The sequence below is a fragment of the Chelmon rostratus genome, chromosome 11, assembly GCF_017976325.1.
Source record: "Chelmon rostratus isolate fCheRos1 chromosome 11, fCheRos1.pri, whole genome shotgun sequence".
In the NCBI taxonomy this organism is placed as follows: domain Eukaryota; kingdom Metazoa; phylum Chordata; class Actinopteri; order Chaetodontiformes; family Chaetodontidae; genus Chelmon; species Chelmon rostratus.
The window spans coordinates 15,472,457-15,487,392 of NC_055668.1; the positions used below are offsets into that span (position 1 = coordinate 15,472,457).

The following is a 14,936-nucleotide window of genomic DNA, read 5'->3' on the forward strand; positions in this document are numbered from 1 at the left end:
ACTCTGAGGACGACGGGAGGAATTCTCCAAGGTGCTGAAAAGTGTCCCCGAGCGCCCGAGCTCATCCGGGGGAGGAAGCAACGGGACACACCCGCCGGAGCCCATTGGTACGACGTCACGCGCACAAAGTACCCGAGCGAGTAAGGTAAATGAATTACGGATGAGAGGAGGAGGAGGAGGAGAGATAGAAAGCTGAGGATGCAGGTTTGGCTCCACACAACACACAACCTCCCCAGTCGAGCCACCCAGCACGAGCGGCCACACCGCGGTGAAATCCAACTTCCAGTGGTCTCATCAGCTGACGACGAGGAGATGCGTCCGCAAAAGCTTTGATTCGACCCCTTTGCATCCTCCTCCTCCTCCTCCTCTTCTTCTTCCTCCTCCTCCTCCTCCGCCTCCCGTCTCTAGCGAGGAGCATCCCGCACACTGATTTTTTCACTCCGACGGGCAGGCAGACGGGCGGATTGACACGAGCCAGACACGATGCGTGGATCTCCCCGACATGGGACAGCCGTGGGATTTATAGTGGTGCTGAACGCGCTGCTGCTTGCGACGCAGGCTGCAGAGGGAGTCTTCACGGACCATCTCCTGGTTCAGTTGCATGAGGACGCACAGGATGAGGCGCACCAACTTGCAACGCAACATGGGTTCCAGAGTGCCCGAAAGGTAGGGATGCTCGGGTGAAATTGTCGCGCGCCGCTGCCCATACAATCTGCTTTTTTTTCTTTGCGTCTCTCGTGAGGAAACCAACTTTAATGAGTGCTTTCTTATCGTAAATCAGATTATTCAGATTAAATGCCCAAAAATAAACATATTTTGCTGCCTCTCTGTCATTTCTCACCATCAGAGATAGTCAAACACATTGCATTAGGAACAGAAGCAGTCCAGATGAGAAGATACTGAGAGGCTTCTCAGGGTTTTCTTTTGGTTTGACTTCATTATACTTTTGCTTAATTTGATGACGTCATTCCCACTGAAACGCAGGCCCTATTAGGAGGTTGCCCATTGGCCTGTGGCCCCAGAGGCCGCAGAGCTGCTGGGGCCAAATTCATTGACATTTATATCTCCGGACACATCCAATTTCAGTGTCCTTTAAAGCACAAGACGTTTTTTTTTAAAATTTCATTTGTTGGATGATGAGCAGGGGGTTTCTCTTACGACATAAAGCTGTGGTCTAGATTAGATTGATTCCATCTTTGTGTGTTTGCTCACTAAAATACAATAATGGAGGAGGAGAATCTTTTTATTTTGGTTGTCTAGTTACTGGTTTGTTGAAGGGGGGTAACCTGACATTTGTAGAAAAAAAGACGCCTTCCTCCATCCCTCACACACACATACACACTGTTATTCACCTTGCACAGTGTGTGACATGGCTGCCCCTGCAGACATGGCATTTTACTAACCTGAGACAATATCTCTTAGTAAATAGCTTGGCAAATGCGGCACGCATCACAACATGTCAAAAGGTGTAACAAGCCGTTTATGGCAGACCAATGGAAATAATTCCCTGACAGTGTGTGTGCCTTGTCACATGTCAAAATAAATGTGTGGGTGAAATTGGCTGGAGCCTTAGCTAGTGAGGCGTAGCAGTGAGCAGAGGGGAGTCTGCGCTGCTCTGAATGAGGATTTTCTTCTTTTTTCTAACCTCCACAATAAAAAAGAAGCACACTGGTTCAATCTGTAACTCATCATAACGTGATATCTGTGGTTGTGTCACCAGTTCTGTGATTGCTAGTTCCTTTCTTGCAGTCACCAGATCATCCCCCCATCTTCTGGCTCCCTGCCTCCCAGGTTATGTAATCGGCCGCTATATTTGTCTTAATGGGATATGCACCATTAAACAATGTCTGTGTCGTTCGAATTATCTCCTATTGTTGCTTAATTAACTAGACCGGGACACAGAACCAGGGCATACTTACAAACGTGAGTACAAAGAGAGATAAAAGAGAGACAGATCTCCGATCAGCCAGCATAATTACTAAAAGAGCATTCAGTGGAAGTGCAGTGTTTGTTTTTGCCTTTTTGCTATTTGCATCACACACACAAGCCTCCAAGTATTTGTTTTGGCAAACAACGGTAGAATTAAAGAGCAGTGGAAGATAAGAATAATCCTCATCCTTCCACGAGATTTCCATTTCCACATTAGATCTGACAGGCGCATCTGAAAGCATTTATTCTGAGGATTGACCTGCACCCTGGCTGTTACTAAAGCATAAGGGGGTCTTTAATCTGTGCACGGAGCCGGAGGGAAAGCTCTGGATGATGCATCTCATTTGCCTGCCCTTGTGATTTATTATGGTTGATTCCAGCACTGTTCTCCAGTGCCTTAAAATAGACTAGTGAAAGCCAGGTAATCAGTGCTCTTGTTCCCACCTGGAGGTTGACCTGCTGTCCTTCTCTTCCATCTATGATCGATTGTATTTGCCATTCACACACATTCTGGCTGCTGCCTCTGTGTTTTTTCACATTGCTGCTTCTGCTTCTGCTACTGATCCATTTTCCTGTCTGGCCTCTTCTTTTTTTTTTCTTTTTTTCCCAGCTTCCCTTTGGAGAGGGGCTCTTTCACTTCTATCCTCAGGACACTTCAAAGAGGCGGAGCAAACGCAGTGCCCACAGCAGATGGAGGCTCCAAAAAGACCGCAGGGTGAGCATACACTCAGAGATGCACACTGAGAAAAGCGCACTGTGTGTTTCTTGTACGCATGTGCCTAGAGTGGCATGGCTCCCCTTTCACTTTGCATCACAATAGTTATTTTGAGGTGAGTATCCCTGTAGAATACAGTGCAAAATCAGGGCTTGATGTGATGCCCGCATGATGTCAGAAGTCACTAGATGAATGCAGACCTTATTATAATAAGAAGATGCCATCATGAAAATTCACATATTAGTCAATCACGTTATAGTATAACAAAGATTCGCAAAATGACAAAATATAACAGAAAAAAGAAAACATCATTTTCTTCATTCATGCACAATAATGACATTCTGAGTGTAGATTCAGGAGCACTGATCCCCAGTCAGTGTCTTATGATTTTCGCATTCATTATAGCAGCTGTCAGGTCAAACAGTGGCTGATATATTGCCAGCAGTAATCAACAGGAAATCATTCCCCCAGGCTCCACAACCATAATAAAAGACTGTTTTCATTCACCAGCCAAACAATTAATATTACAAACCTGGATAATCTTAAGTATATTTTAATGAGCTATAGCTGATATGTGGAAAACAGGAACAGAAGCTGGTTGTCGCTGGTTGTTGACATAAGCATGAATAAAACGTGGCTGGTACCTATATAGATACACTGTAGATATACTGTGTTAGTTGCATAAGCTGCATCACAGCCGAAGGTCCTTGGTGCTTTCTGACTTTCTTTCTGTCTGATCTGAAGAAAAAAAACGATTGTGTTTTTACCAGGAAGCAACTCAAAAGTCTGTTAAATGCAGCTAATTCAATATCCAGCTCGTAATCACTCGCTAAAACTCTCTTTCATTAGCTGCTTTTTTTTCTCAATATTCCTTTGAAAGCGTTTCCTCGTTGTTTCCCATTGTGTTATTACAATTTATGTTTAAATGCCTTCTTGTAAAGTGTTTTGATAAGACACATGATAATGAAATAGGTCTTGTTGTAGGTGTAGCGGTGGTACTGCATTGCATTTTAAATAAATAAATGAATAATGGTAAATTATAATAACATGGGTTATTCTCTAATATGCATGCTTTTCCAGTATCAAAATTATGTGTATATTTCAAGTGCAGAAGTTGTAAACTGTCATAATATATTTGCTAACATATTTTTGTGTGTGGCTGAGCGATAATGAGTGATGAACATTTTGAATGAGTACCTGCACACAATATGTTACCCTATCGTCATAATAGGGCTGCACCTTTGGGTTATTTTCATGAATAATTAATTAGCTGATTATTTCTCCATAAACCACAAAACATTTGGACTACAGGGTCAGAAATAATAACACAAATGTCCATCACAGTTTCCCAGAGCTCAAAGTGATGGGCTCTAATTGCTTTTTTTCTTTCTGACAAACAGTCCAAAAGACCAGAAAAAGCAGCAAATTCTCACATCTGAGAAGCTGGAACCAGCCGGCCAACTCGCAAATTATTTCAGCCTTGCTTCATAATATGAAGCACAAAGAGCTGCTGCGTCTTCACGCTCTTATCTAAATAAAACAGTTTGCCTGTGTGATGAGCTTCGCCTGTTTAGCTCCGTCCATTGTTGGAGGCGGTGGAAGTGGAGGTCCTGCTGCAGACAATCAACTAACCTCTCTAATTGCGGTTGTGAGAGGTGCTAATGAAAATAAATGCGAGCCACTCCACCGAGCTAATGCAGCTAATGGAAGTGAGACAGCAAGGACATGGGCAGGTCCACGTTCCAGATGCTGGGTTTTAATCAGATGCCTGACATGCTCATATGCAACACTGCAGCTATTGATTTCTGTGCATCTCTGGAATGGATGGGGTCAGCTAGTCTGATTTAATGTTGCCTGTTTATCATTCTGAAGTGTCTTCTTCCCATCTTTCAAGGCAGCATGGTGAACACATTAAAGTTTTATGCCTGCAGCTGAGAAAGAAATGAAGTAGTTTGTTGAGGAGAAAAATGCATGCAAAAAGGAGCAGGAAATACTATATTTAAAAGGTTAGTCTGTGAAAAGATTTTTTCAGATTTAAAGGAGCCATTACAGACTCCTTTAAAATACTTCAACACATGTCTAATTGAGTAGCAGCACTGAATGTACTGTAGAGTGTGTTGGATGGATTTCTTAGAGTCCCAGGAGTCCCCGTCCTTTGTTGGACTCTATTAGTGGAGCATGTTGACCCACTTCTGACTCACCCGCTATCTTTTCCTTGTATCCCTCTGCATCTCTCTCTATGCTTCCTTGTCCCCTCTTGTCCTTTTGCATCTCCCGTCTCACATTGATTTCAGATGAGATGTCTGTTCATCCACACATCCGTGTTTTCTGCCGATCCATCCATCCATTGTTTTTTCCTCCCGTGTTTTTTTACACAAGACGACTGCATTCAAAATCAATTTAAGGCATGCTGGGAAGCGGCTGGGAAGTAAACAAATACAAAATAGAAATGTGAATAAATCTTTGTGAATGAGCAGCATCCTTTGACCCTGAAAGACACATGCCTGGGAAAGCCAGGAGGGGAACGAGGACGAAGAGAAACGAGGGAGACAGCGCAGCTCTTTGGTTTGAAGTGAACTGAAGCGTTGTGAGCAGGCAGTGGGCAAAGGCGGAGAGTGATGGTGCTGCACGGGCACCGTTTGATGTGGTGAGTGGGCAGTATGACATGCTGTCTCAAGGGAAATACCAGCTCTCCTGCCAAGTGATGGAATAAATTGATGATGGATGGAGAGAAGGGGGGAAATGCAGGGATAATGTAGAAAGTGCTGGTGGTTTCCCTCTGAATGTGAATGAAGGGATGTGACGTCAAACGCAGCACGAGGCCAAATCAAAACGAAGGTAAAAACGTTGGTAAAATGACCATTCTGGAATGCTCAAAGACAAAATATAAATATGCAAATATCGTGATGTAGTTTTTTCAGGACTGACTTGCCATTTAAAGGACTTACTGACAGTGTGTGTGCCTCCTGATTGCACAGAGTATGCCATAAAGGAAAGGTCTGGATGAATAGGCTTTGGCCATTTTCAAAGGCCATCTTAAGTGCTGCTCTGCTCTCTTATCTGTGGTGGTAAACACACTGGACAATGCCTGTTTCTATCAGTCACACTAGAGTGAATTTGCTAAGGGTAAACGCAAGAGGAACATTTAGTGGGACTCAATTTCCAAAAATGCAGCTTTGAAACTATCAACAACATATTATTATTATTAGCACCACTATAGGCACAGAAATAGAGTTTAAGACTTATAGAATTATGTTAAAAAAAGTGAAGTTTCCAGTATTCCCAGGACACCTAAACGCACAAAGAGACAGAGAGAGACAAAAGCACCTATAAAGCTTTCAGTTGCAATCGTTGTCCTTGAGAGCTTGGTGACAAGCATGATTGTAGGTAGTAAATTTCAAATTGAGAGCTTCACTCCAGGCTTGGTTTGGCTTGGTTTGGGTATCGCCAGACTCTAATAGATTAAACGACCCATCTTTCCATTACCCCTCCTTAACCTCTTTAGTTTTTTCCAAAGATGAAGGCGGCTTTTTGACGAAACCTTGCAGGAAGCCTCGCTGTCGTCCTCGCAAACTGCCGGCGGAGACGAAGTCGGTGACGGATTGTTTGCTTTGTGGCTTGACTTCTAAAATGCAGCAGAAGTGAAAATACAACATCATTGTCAAGACGCACAATCATTTTAATGACAGCCACCAGCTAATCACACGCCGCAGTTCCATCGAAGACATTTACCCCCATCATTTATGTGCTCTGTCCTGTGTTATCTGCTTGATAAACGGTGCTGTGGCAGCTTTCAGTGAGTGTTTGCAATCCAAAACACAGCTGCTCATCCGCCTAAGTGTCTTTGATGATTCAAAGAAATACAGGCATATTTGTGAGTGTAATTGCTGCGGCTCTTTGTTGAGAATGTACCGAGAGGGAAAAAAAAAAAGAAAGAAAGAAAACCCTCTTGTGTGGCAGGTGAGTTTGGAAGCCCTGGCTCCAGCTGCAGCCCCTCTGATTAGGCAGAAAAAGAATAGCCCTTTTGATTTACATGATGTTCTGCCTTCGTGCCGCAGACGAGCGCAGCTGGGTTTGCTGATTTCCTGCACGCAGAGCAGCGCGAGCCTACATCTCAACCGTCTTAAGAAATCCTATTTTGCACTGTTGTGCACCTGGATTTCATTTTGCTCTTTGTGCAATCCATTTATTAAGTACTTTGTGACGTCATTGCAGACTATAGAATGACCCTAACCTGGTGTTTCTTTTGCTTTCTTCCACAGGTGAAGAACGTCTTCGAGCAGGAGGGTTTTAGTCGTCAGAAGCGAGGCTACAGAAATATCAATGATATTGAAGTCAACATGAGTGACCCTCTGTTCACCAAACAGTGGTATCTGGTGAGTAATCTGCCAAGCTGCCTGACCTTTAGGACCAACCCACATTCTTCCACCTTAATTACTCAGAGGCCAGGCATATTCCCCACTACTTTCTGAATCAACGTTGTTATTCATTCTTTAATTAGCCTGGCCAATACTTTCCGTGCCATCTCATCACCGCATTCATGCCGCCTAGTTTCCTCCCCTCTTGTTTACCCTAACTGGCAACCGTGACTTTTATGCCGTGGCAAGCTCTCCGTCATTCATCTGCCGCGTCGGATGAATGTGCCGTATCGCTGACATTTACTTCCCCTCCTTCTCACCTTCTTCACTCTGCCGCCCCCGAGCACTCCTTATCCACAGCCTCCCCTTCACATATACACACGCAAATCCGCCATGCTGATTTCCTAATGGCGGCTCAGCTGGGTGCGACGAGTCATGGATGTTCTCCATATTGTCTGAGTGCTTAGATAAACACAGGCCAGGCAGACGGGACCCCTGGGCTGGATCTTAATGTGGCTGAAGCTTGGCAACTGGGCTACACGGGCAAAGGAGTCACCATCGCAATCATGGACGATGGTGAGTGTAATGTGCTGTTGTGTGTTACCCATTAGTGCTGTCTGAAAGCACTCGATTATACCAACACTGATTTAATTAATTCTTATCTGTTTAATAAACAGTACGATTAGTGTAAATAAAAGATCACTTTCCAGAATAAGTATGGTGGCCAGTGACATGTTAGTGTGTAATTTATTAGAGGTAGTATGTAGTGGTTCAGATTGATTTGCCATTCTCTGTTTAAGGAGACTCACCACATCAAATTAAGAGTTTTCTCAAAGCTACATGTCATTGTGCAGTGAAAACCACACATCTACAAAATTCCAGAACTTTCCAATTTCCTGGATTTCTCTCTCATAAAGAAGCATTTCATTCTTTCTGTATATTTCGAAAGTTACCAAATAGCTACTTTTATTCTGAAGAATCATTGTCACTGTATGACGGCTAAAATGTCAAAGAGTTGTAACCAGATGTGATGCAGATGTGAATGAAAGGCCTTTGGCTGCTTCCTGTCTGGCCTGATATTTTAAGAATGGCACACGTATTGCAGGCAGCTTAAACGTGCACAACAGCAACTAGTGGCAGGAAAGTTATCGGCCGTGTAGTATAGGGATGACGTGTATAAATAGGTAGCAGGCAAACATGCAATGTACAATATTATAATATAGAAATAAATTTAGTAAAGTGAATAAGCAAAATAAGCCTCTAGGTAAAGAGGCACAGGATGGCAAGTTTGACCTGTTATGCCACTTGATATGCCTACGATTTACTGCAGTCTGTCCACACACAGCCCAAGCCGGCATGCTCAGATTTCCAGTTAAACCAGAGAAAAATAGCAAATCATCACATTTGAGAAGCTGGAAATAATCGCCAAATTTGTTTCAGCACTATTTCACATCTGTTGCTATTTGTTTGTTTTTGTCAGAATTGAATTATTCATTGATATCGCTGTGTCATTAAGAACAAAACTAAACAAAAATGAAACTGTGGCGTAATAGCAATAAGACACTTGAGGTCATGCTATCCTCTGCAAAGCTCATGCTTAATTATACAGTGATTAATGTCAAAATCGCATTGCAGGTATCGACTATCTGCATCCAGACCTGGCATCAAATTATGTGAGTACCTCCGCTTATTGAATTTCACCCTTTCCTTCATTTCTTTGAAGTGCTGCTGTTAGCTGGAGCAGGGGCTCAGGTGGTGGATTTCACGGGTTTGGTGTGGCGTGCCACTGGCAGTGACAGGTGCTTTCCAAGTTGCCTTCATGGCTGCCGAGTCTCCTTGTATTCCTGTAGGACGCAGAGACAGGCAGACGGCCAGCCAAGCTGTTTAATGTTAATGCACACTGCACTGTTGCAGGCACAATGGCAGGCCGATCTGTCACAAGCCGAGATAATGCCAGGGTAGTTGGCGCTGCATAATGTGATGCTCTATCTCCAGAATACTGATAAAACCTTAAAGGACAAGAGGGATTGCTAAATGGAACAAGGAAATGCAGAAGGCGTCGTTTGACTATTAAGTTTGCAGCTCTGTCAGCTTGACTGCATTATGCCGTTTGCTTGAATCCAAGGATGTACAAATGCAAACCTTCCAGAGAAACTGAGGTGTTGTTGTGAAAGAGTGAGTCATACAGCTTTGTTCGCCTCAAAACACCCACTTTTCACAGTTACTTTATTAAGAAATCCCAGCAATTTGCGTATTTATCTCACGTTTGCTAATATGTTGCAGCAAAAAGACATTCAAGACTACATCCGTCTAGTCCGCTCTCTGTTTTGCTTCTCCGCCTCAGCTCATGTGCACACTGTGATCCTTTTAAATGGGTGGGTTTTTTTTCTGTGTGCATGTGTGTGTACACTAACCACGCTGTTCGTCCGCCTTTGCATGTTTCTTGCTTGTGAACAGAGATGAGCCTCGGCACAAAAATAACACTCAGCCTCAGCTGGGGTGATGCGGGAACACACTCAACTGGATTGATGGATCATGCCATGCATAGATCTAAAGTGTGTGTTTGTGCGATGCTTGAGAGAAAGATGCTGTGCGCTTAATCCTGTTTTCTTACCGTCGTGTTTGGCAGACCCACAAAAACCTCCTATTATCAGAATAAAAAACAGAAAAAAATACAGAATGAGAATAAATGGATTTTTCAGTTCATCACACCTTGCTGTTAGATTCCAATTGATTGTGTGGCTTTAGATATTTGTGGAAATGCATGTGTGTGTGTGTATCTACTTTGTACAGCCAAATGCTTATGCAAGGGCATTTGGCTTGTGTGCCTCTTGTTGTTCAATTTAGTGTGATGGTCATACTTAAACAGCTCATAAGATACATTTTGATATGGTGAGTTAATGGTGAGATTGTGTCTGTCCTGAGATGAGAAATTTCTAACTTGGCAGCTTAATTTCATGGCGCATTTATCTGCAAATGCCAATAGTAGTTTAAATGATTTCCGCATAAATCAGTGGATTTGTACGTGTCAAGTATGATACTAAGTGATAAAACAGCAGTTTTGATTATCTCATACCTTTAACAGCATTTAATATCAGATGACAGCAGTGGTGAACATCACTAAAATCAATAAAAAGGAGGAAAATATGTCTGGATTCCTCAATAAGACAGTTATAATGTTGAGTTTTACCTGATTCCTGCACCGCAGCAGCGAGTGAACTGTAAATCTCGCCAGCGTCTGATCAATACATCAACATGCCGTTGTGTTTGGCTACTAAAATACTACTCGGAGGATTTCTGAGTGGTGGCGGCGTCAATCGGTGGACGACCATTTCTGCTTCTGCCTCAAAAATTGCGAGAAAAGAGTTGAGGTGTGTTATTTTGTGCGACTCTCCCTCTGTGCACCCCGGAGAGTTACCATGACAACATGTTATGATGTCACATTACCATGAAGTTAGTCTCATATATTGCTTTTGCTTGAATTTGTGTGAGAGGTGGCGAGAAGGAGTAAAAATGTCTATTTAATTAATATTTTACTTAATTTTAATGTCTTTTAAATTAGTATGTAAATGCCTTTAAATGATGTTCACAACCATCATTTCAAGAGGAAACTACAGATGGACAGAATCTTTCTTTCCTGTAATCGCGTGGCCCCGGTGTTCTTTAAAGCATCTTACAAAGGACTTTAGGCAAAGTCACATTACACAGCAATCCTGCACCAGCTGTAGATTACAGATAGATCTAGAGTATAGATTGTTTTATCAGCACCAAATGGACCACTGATACAGTCATGATAACATGATAGATGGCATTAAGAGAGATGCGAGGATGTTTTGTCTGTGCTGGGGCCCCTTCACCATCATCATGTAACTCAGGAGCAAACCAAACCAAAATGACAGACTTCCCTTAGGATTTAAAATATTTTCATTTTTAGTGGTGGTAACTTGTTAACATGTCCATTGGATGTTTTTTATATGCTACAAGATGTACCAGGAGCAAAATAAGCAATCACAGCACAGCTGAGCATTTCTTCTTTGGAACTGCAGCATGACACATATGGATTCAGACAGGCGGGGTTTGATCCATCACATACCAGAGGAACCAATCCCATCAGCTTGCAGGGGCGGGTCTTTCCATTTCACGACAACATAGTCAAGCCAAAGACTCATGCTCTCTTATGTTTCTAACATTATAGAAAGCAATACATAAAAGGCATTATTCTGATACATCGACTTGTAATGTACAATCTGCTCTTCTTCCTCTTAAGAATCAGTGTCTGGTTTGAACATCAAACAAAACAGAACTTCTACATGTTCAATTTCGATTAGCAGAGATAAGTTTTGTGGGACTTAATTAATACCAGGAGAGGAACTTTAACTAAAAGTACAGAATTATCAACAAAATGTACTTTAAGTAGCGAAAGTAAATACACTAGTTCTGCAGAGCAGTAGATCCTGTGACAGATTTATTACTGAATATGACTCAGCTTGTTATTACTGAGGCATTGATGCCTATGTAACATTGATGGAGCAGGTGGTGGTGGAGCTACTTTTAACTATGACACTACAAAAGGCTTCTAAAAGCTTTTAGACAGCTGAGACGTGACAAGGGATCCAGTCTACACACGGCTTTTATGGAAGGGTGACAAGCCAAAAAAGTTGGGAACCACTGATCTAATCTTTAGCAGTGTATTGCATTTTTAAATATACCATGAGGTATACAATGAGGAAGAAAATGGAAATATTCAAGTAAAAAACAAGAATTTGAACTGCATTTTGGTACATTAACAGAGGAAATTCGGAAATTTGGTAAACTTAGTTACTTTCCACCAATGCAAAAAACAACACCAACAAAATTTTTTTTTTATTTGACTTGTTTCTGAACCTAGAAGAACAGGGCACACTGGCCGCCACTAGCAATGAGTCACGACTTTTTCAAGTACCAGCAGAGGAGGGTTGCCTGGGAAAGGTGAGGTGGCCGAAAACCGGGTACAATCCATTATTCTGACCCTGGATGATCACAGGACACCAGAGAAAGAGTAGAGTCTGATTGATAGCAGAAGATATCAGCTTGAGAAGCACAGCGAGTGATTCATGGACATGCCTCTGTGTCGTTTATTTACCGGGGCTCAGCACTTTTCACTCCATTTAATGAAAAAAAAAAAGAAAAAAGAAGCACACTGCCGCTCCTGACGTGAGCACAAAACCTGTTTAGGAGCAACATGTCCTCTCTACGCAATGTTCCGCTGTGAATAATGAACACAATTCTCAAGACAATGCTTCGACTTTGCTCATTTTTAACCGGTTTCGCTGCTGACGTGTGTCACCTGATAAAACGTCTCAGTTCTTATTGTTTCTTTGACATCTGCGTAAAGGAGAAGAAAAGCGACGAGTAATCACACACAAGGGAAGCTTAAATGGCATTTAACCTCTAACAATTACAGAGGTGTGAGCCTCTCTCTATGGCCACTTCAACATGCAACCCCAGTCACCCCCGGCGTCTCCGCTTTCCTCGAGCTACCTGCTCCGCGTCGTCATAATTACGGTGTTTCTCCATTGGGTCAGTAAGCTTTTACTCTGCCTTCGCCTTCTCGCCGACTGACTCACCTCCCCTAAATGCCAGCCAGCAGAGCTGTCAGGCCCGAGCGTGGAAACAGTCCCAAGATTGATCTGATGTGTTTGGCTCTATGGCTAATGAACACGGCTGTGGCTTCTCATGACCGCACAAAGCACCTGTTACTGGGCACACGGGGCAAAACAGATACACGTGACACGAGTGCCAGGTGAGGGAGACATCACAGCAGACTGCAGTGAGCTTTGAACGTTGTCTGCTAAATCTTACTGTGTGTGTGTGTGTGTGTCCTCCTGATAATTATGTTGACTGCATTAATGTCTCCCTGGCAGATGTGTCTCCTGGTCTTCTTTCTCCCGCTTTTTTCGCTGCTGTTCGTTCTGATCTTATTACTTTTAGCAAAGTGGAATTAAATGCTGGCAGTGATTGGGCCATTATTTTCTCAGCTTGAAATCCCTGCTGCGACCACACATTACTGCAGCATTGCCACAGTATAAAGATTTGTAGTTAGATTGAGACTTTTGTCAACTTCTATAAAACAGTTTCAACCAACACTAAACTGTACAGCCTCCATTTATCACAAGTCTGGCAAATTGGAGGAACAGTTTGACATTTTTAGGAATGGGCTAGCTCAGAGTTGTAGGAGGAGGCCGATGCCAGTGTCGTGTGTGTGGTAAATATGACGCTACAGATAGCAGCCAAATTAGCTTAAAAAAAATCTTAAAAAGCATAAAGACTGGAAAAAGGAGGAAACAGCTAATCTGGCATCCTACCAACACATTTAAGTTGCTATGTTGTATCTTAATGGTTTAATTCATACGAAAGCTGATATGGAAAAATGACAAGTTGTGGTTTTTCATGTGTGGTTTGGATGGCAGACATTTTTTTCTTTTTTCGAAGAAATAGTCACCACAACTTGTAATTTTAAAACTTTTTTTGTCAGACTTTAGTTTATGCAAGGATCAAGCAAATATGATATACCATATTGCTTCAAGTAGTAAGCTTTAGTCAGGAGGACTTTGTTACATGTGATGGCGCCAGGCTAGTTAATCTAACATAAAATAAGCTAAGATAAAATAAAGGCAGGAGACAAGGGCATGGCTGTTTCTTTATATTTACCATACAGAAACTAGGTATTGGTCTTCCCATCCAACTCTTTGCAAGAATAGCATATTCAAAATGTCAAAGTATTCCATTAAAATGTGTTGATTGTAGCTAGATATGATCAGTATTTCACACTAGCAGAGCCCTGTTAGGGAAAACCAACTGCTTCACCCAGATGACAGAGCAGGCAGTGATGAGGTCAGCACTCCGCCATGAAACGCTCCGCTTTCTCTCCTTTTGTTTTTCTGTCTCCATGTTGTTGTTTTTCTAAATGCACCCATTTCGTCCTTTCAGAACGCCGACGCTAGCTACGACTTCAGCAGCAACGACCCGTTCCCGTTTCCACGCTACACAGACGACTGGTTCAACAGGTAAAGCTCACCCGGCCGACCCCTGTTTATATATACACATGCTCTGCGGCGTTTTTGTGTGCACATGTGTGCGCTCTCCCTGGAGTCTGGCAGCTCCCTCTATTGATTTTCTCTCCACATAGTTCCATTAAGACATAATGGTGCAGTATAAACAGAGCCGTTGTCCAACACAACGTAATAGAAAACACGATGCCTATTTTTACCTGCTCACTTGGAGGAGATAAAGCAGATAAAGGAGGACTATCACGAGTCTAGTCTCCTCTCAGGGTCGCAGTGTTCACGGCGGCGACCTTCTGTCTGATAGTGCTTTATCTGCCCCCCCATCTCCCAATCACACTGGGTGATCCACTGCCACCGCAACACATGTCGAGGAGAGGAACAAAGAGAAACATATTCCTTCTCCGCCTCTCCTCCTCCACCGTGCCTCCATCTGCTCAGCTGTACCAGTGTGTGTGTGTGTGTGTGTGTGTGTGTGGGAGTGAGGAGGGAGTATTTGGGTTTGCCAGTGTAGCAGTTGCTGACTGTCGGGCACAACTCGCTGGCTAATCAGCTGGCTGTTATAAATAGCTGCCTGTCTGTAGCAAAGCATGCTGGGAGAGAGGGGTTGACTCTCTGCAGTGTCCCTGTGGGGAGCGGAGGGATGGAGGAATAGACACACATCACATGGTGCACACAAAACGCTGATATGTGCAAACATATTCAGTCGGCCTCGGATGAGCGATGGATAAATGGATGGAGCTAATGTTCTTCAGGTCACAGAGTTACAGTGTTTATGCTAATTTTAATTGATTTATGGCGGCGGAAAATGCTAAACCTTTTCTATTAACGATGTTCTCATTCTAGTCAGACACAAAGTCAACAAAAACATGACTGGCATCTAATCTGGGA

General features: G+C 43.0%; 1 protein-coding gene across 1 annotated transcript in view; it reads left to right on the top strand.

Moving 5' to 3' along the window:
- Nucleotides 1-281: 281 nt before the first annotated feature.
- The window catches only part of pcsk2 (proprotein convertase subtilisin/kexin type 2), a 29,442-nt gene continuing 14,787 nt past the window's right edge, over nt 282-14,936 (top strand). The window contains exons 1-6 of the mRNA XM_041947426.1: nt 282-666; nt 2,540-2,644; nt 6,907-7,020; nt 7,470-7,578; nt 8,638-8,675; nt 13,972-14,048. Of these exons, the coding sequence (XP_041803360.1) occupies nt 484-666; nt 2,540-2,644; nt 6,907-7,020; nt 7,470-7,578; nt 8,638-8,675; nt 13,972-14,048 (626 nt within the window). The 5' untranslated portion in view covers nt 282-483. The remainder of the gene's footprint in view (nt 667-2,539; nt 2,645-6,906; nt 7,021-7,469; nt 7,579-8,637; nt 8,676-13,971; nt 14,049-14,936) is intronic.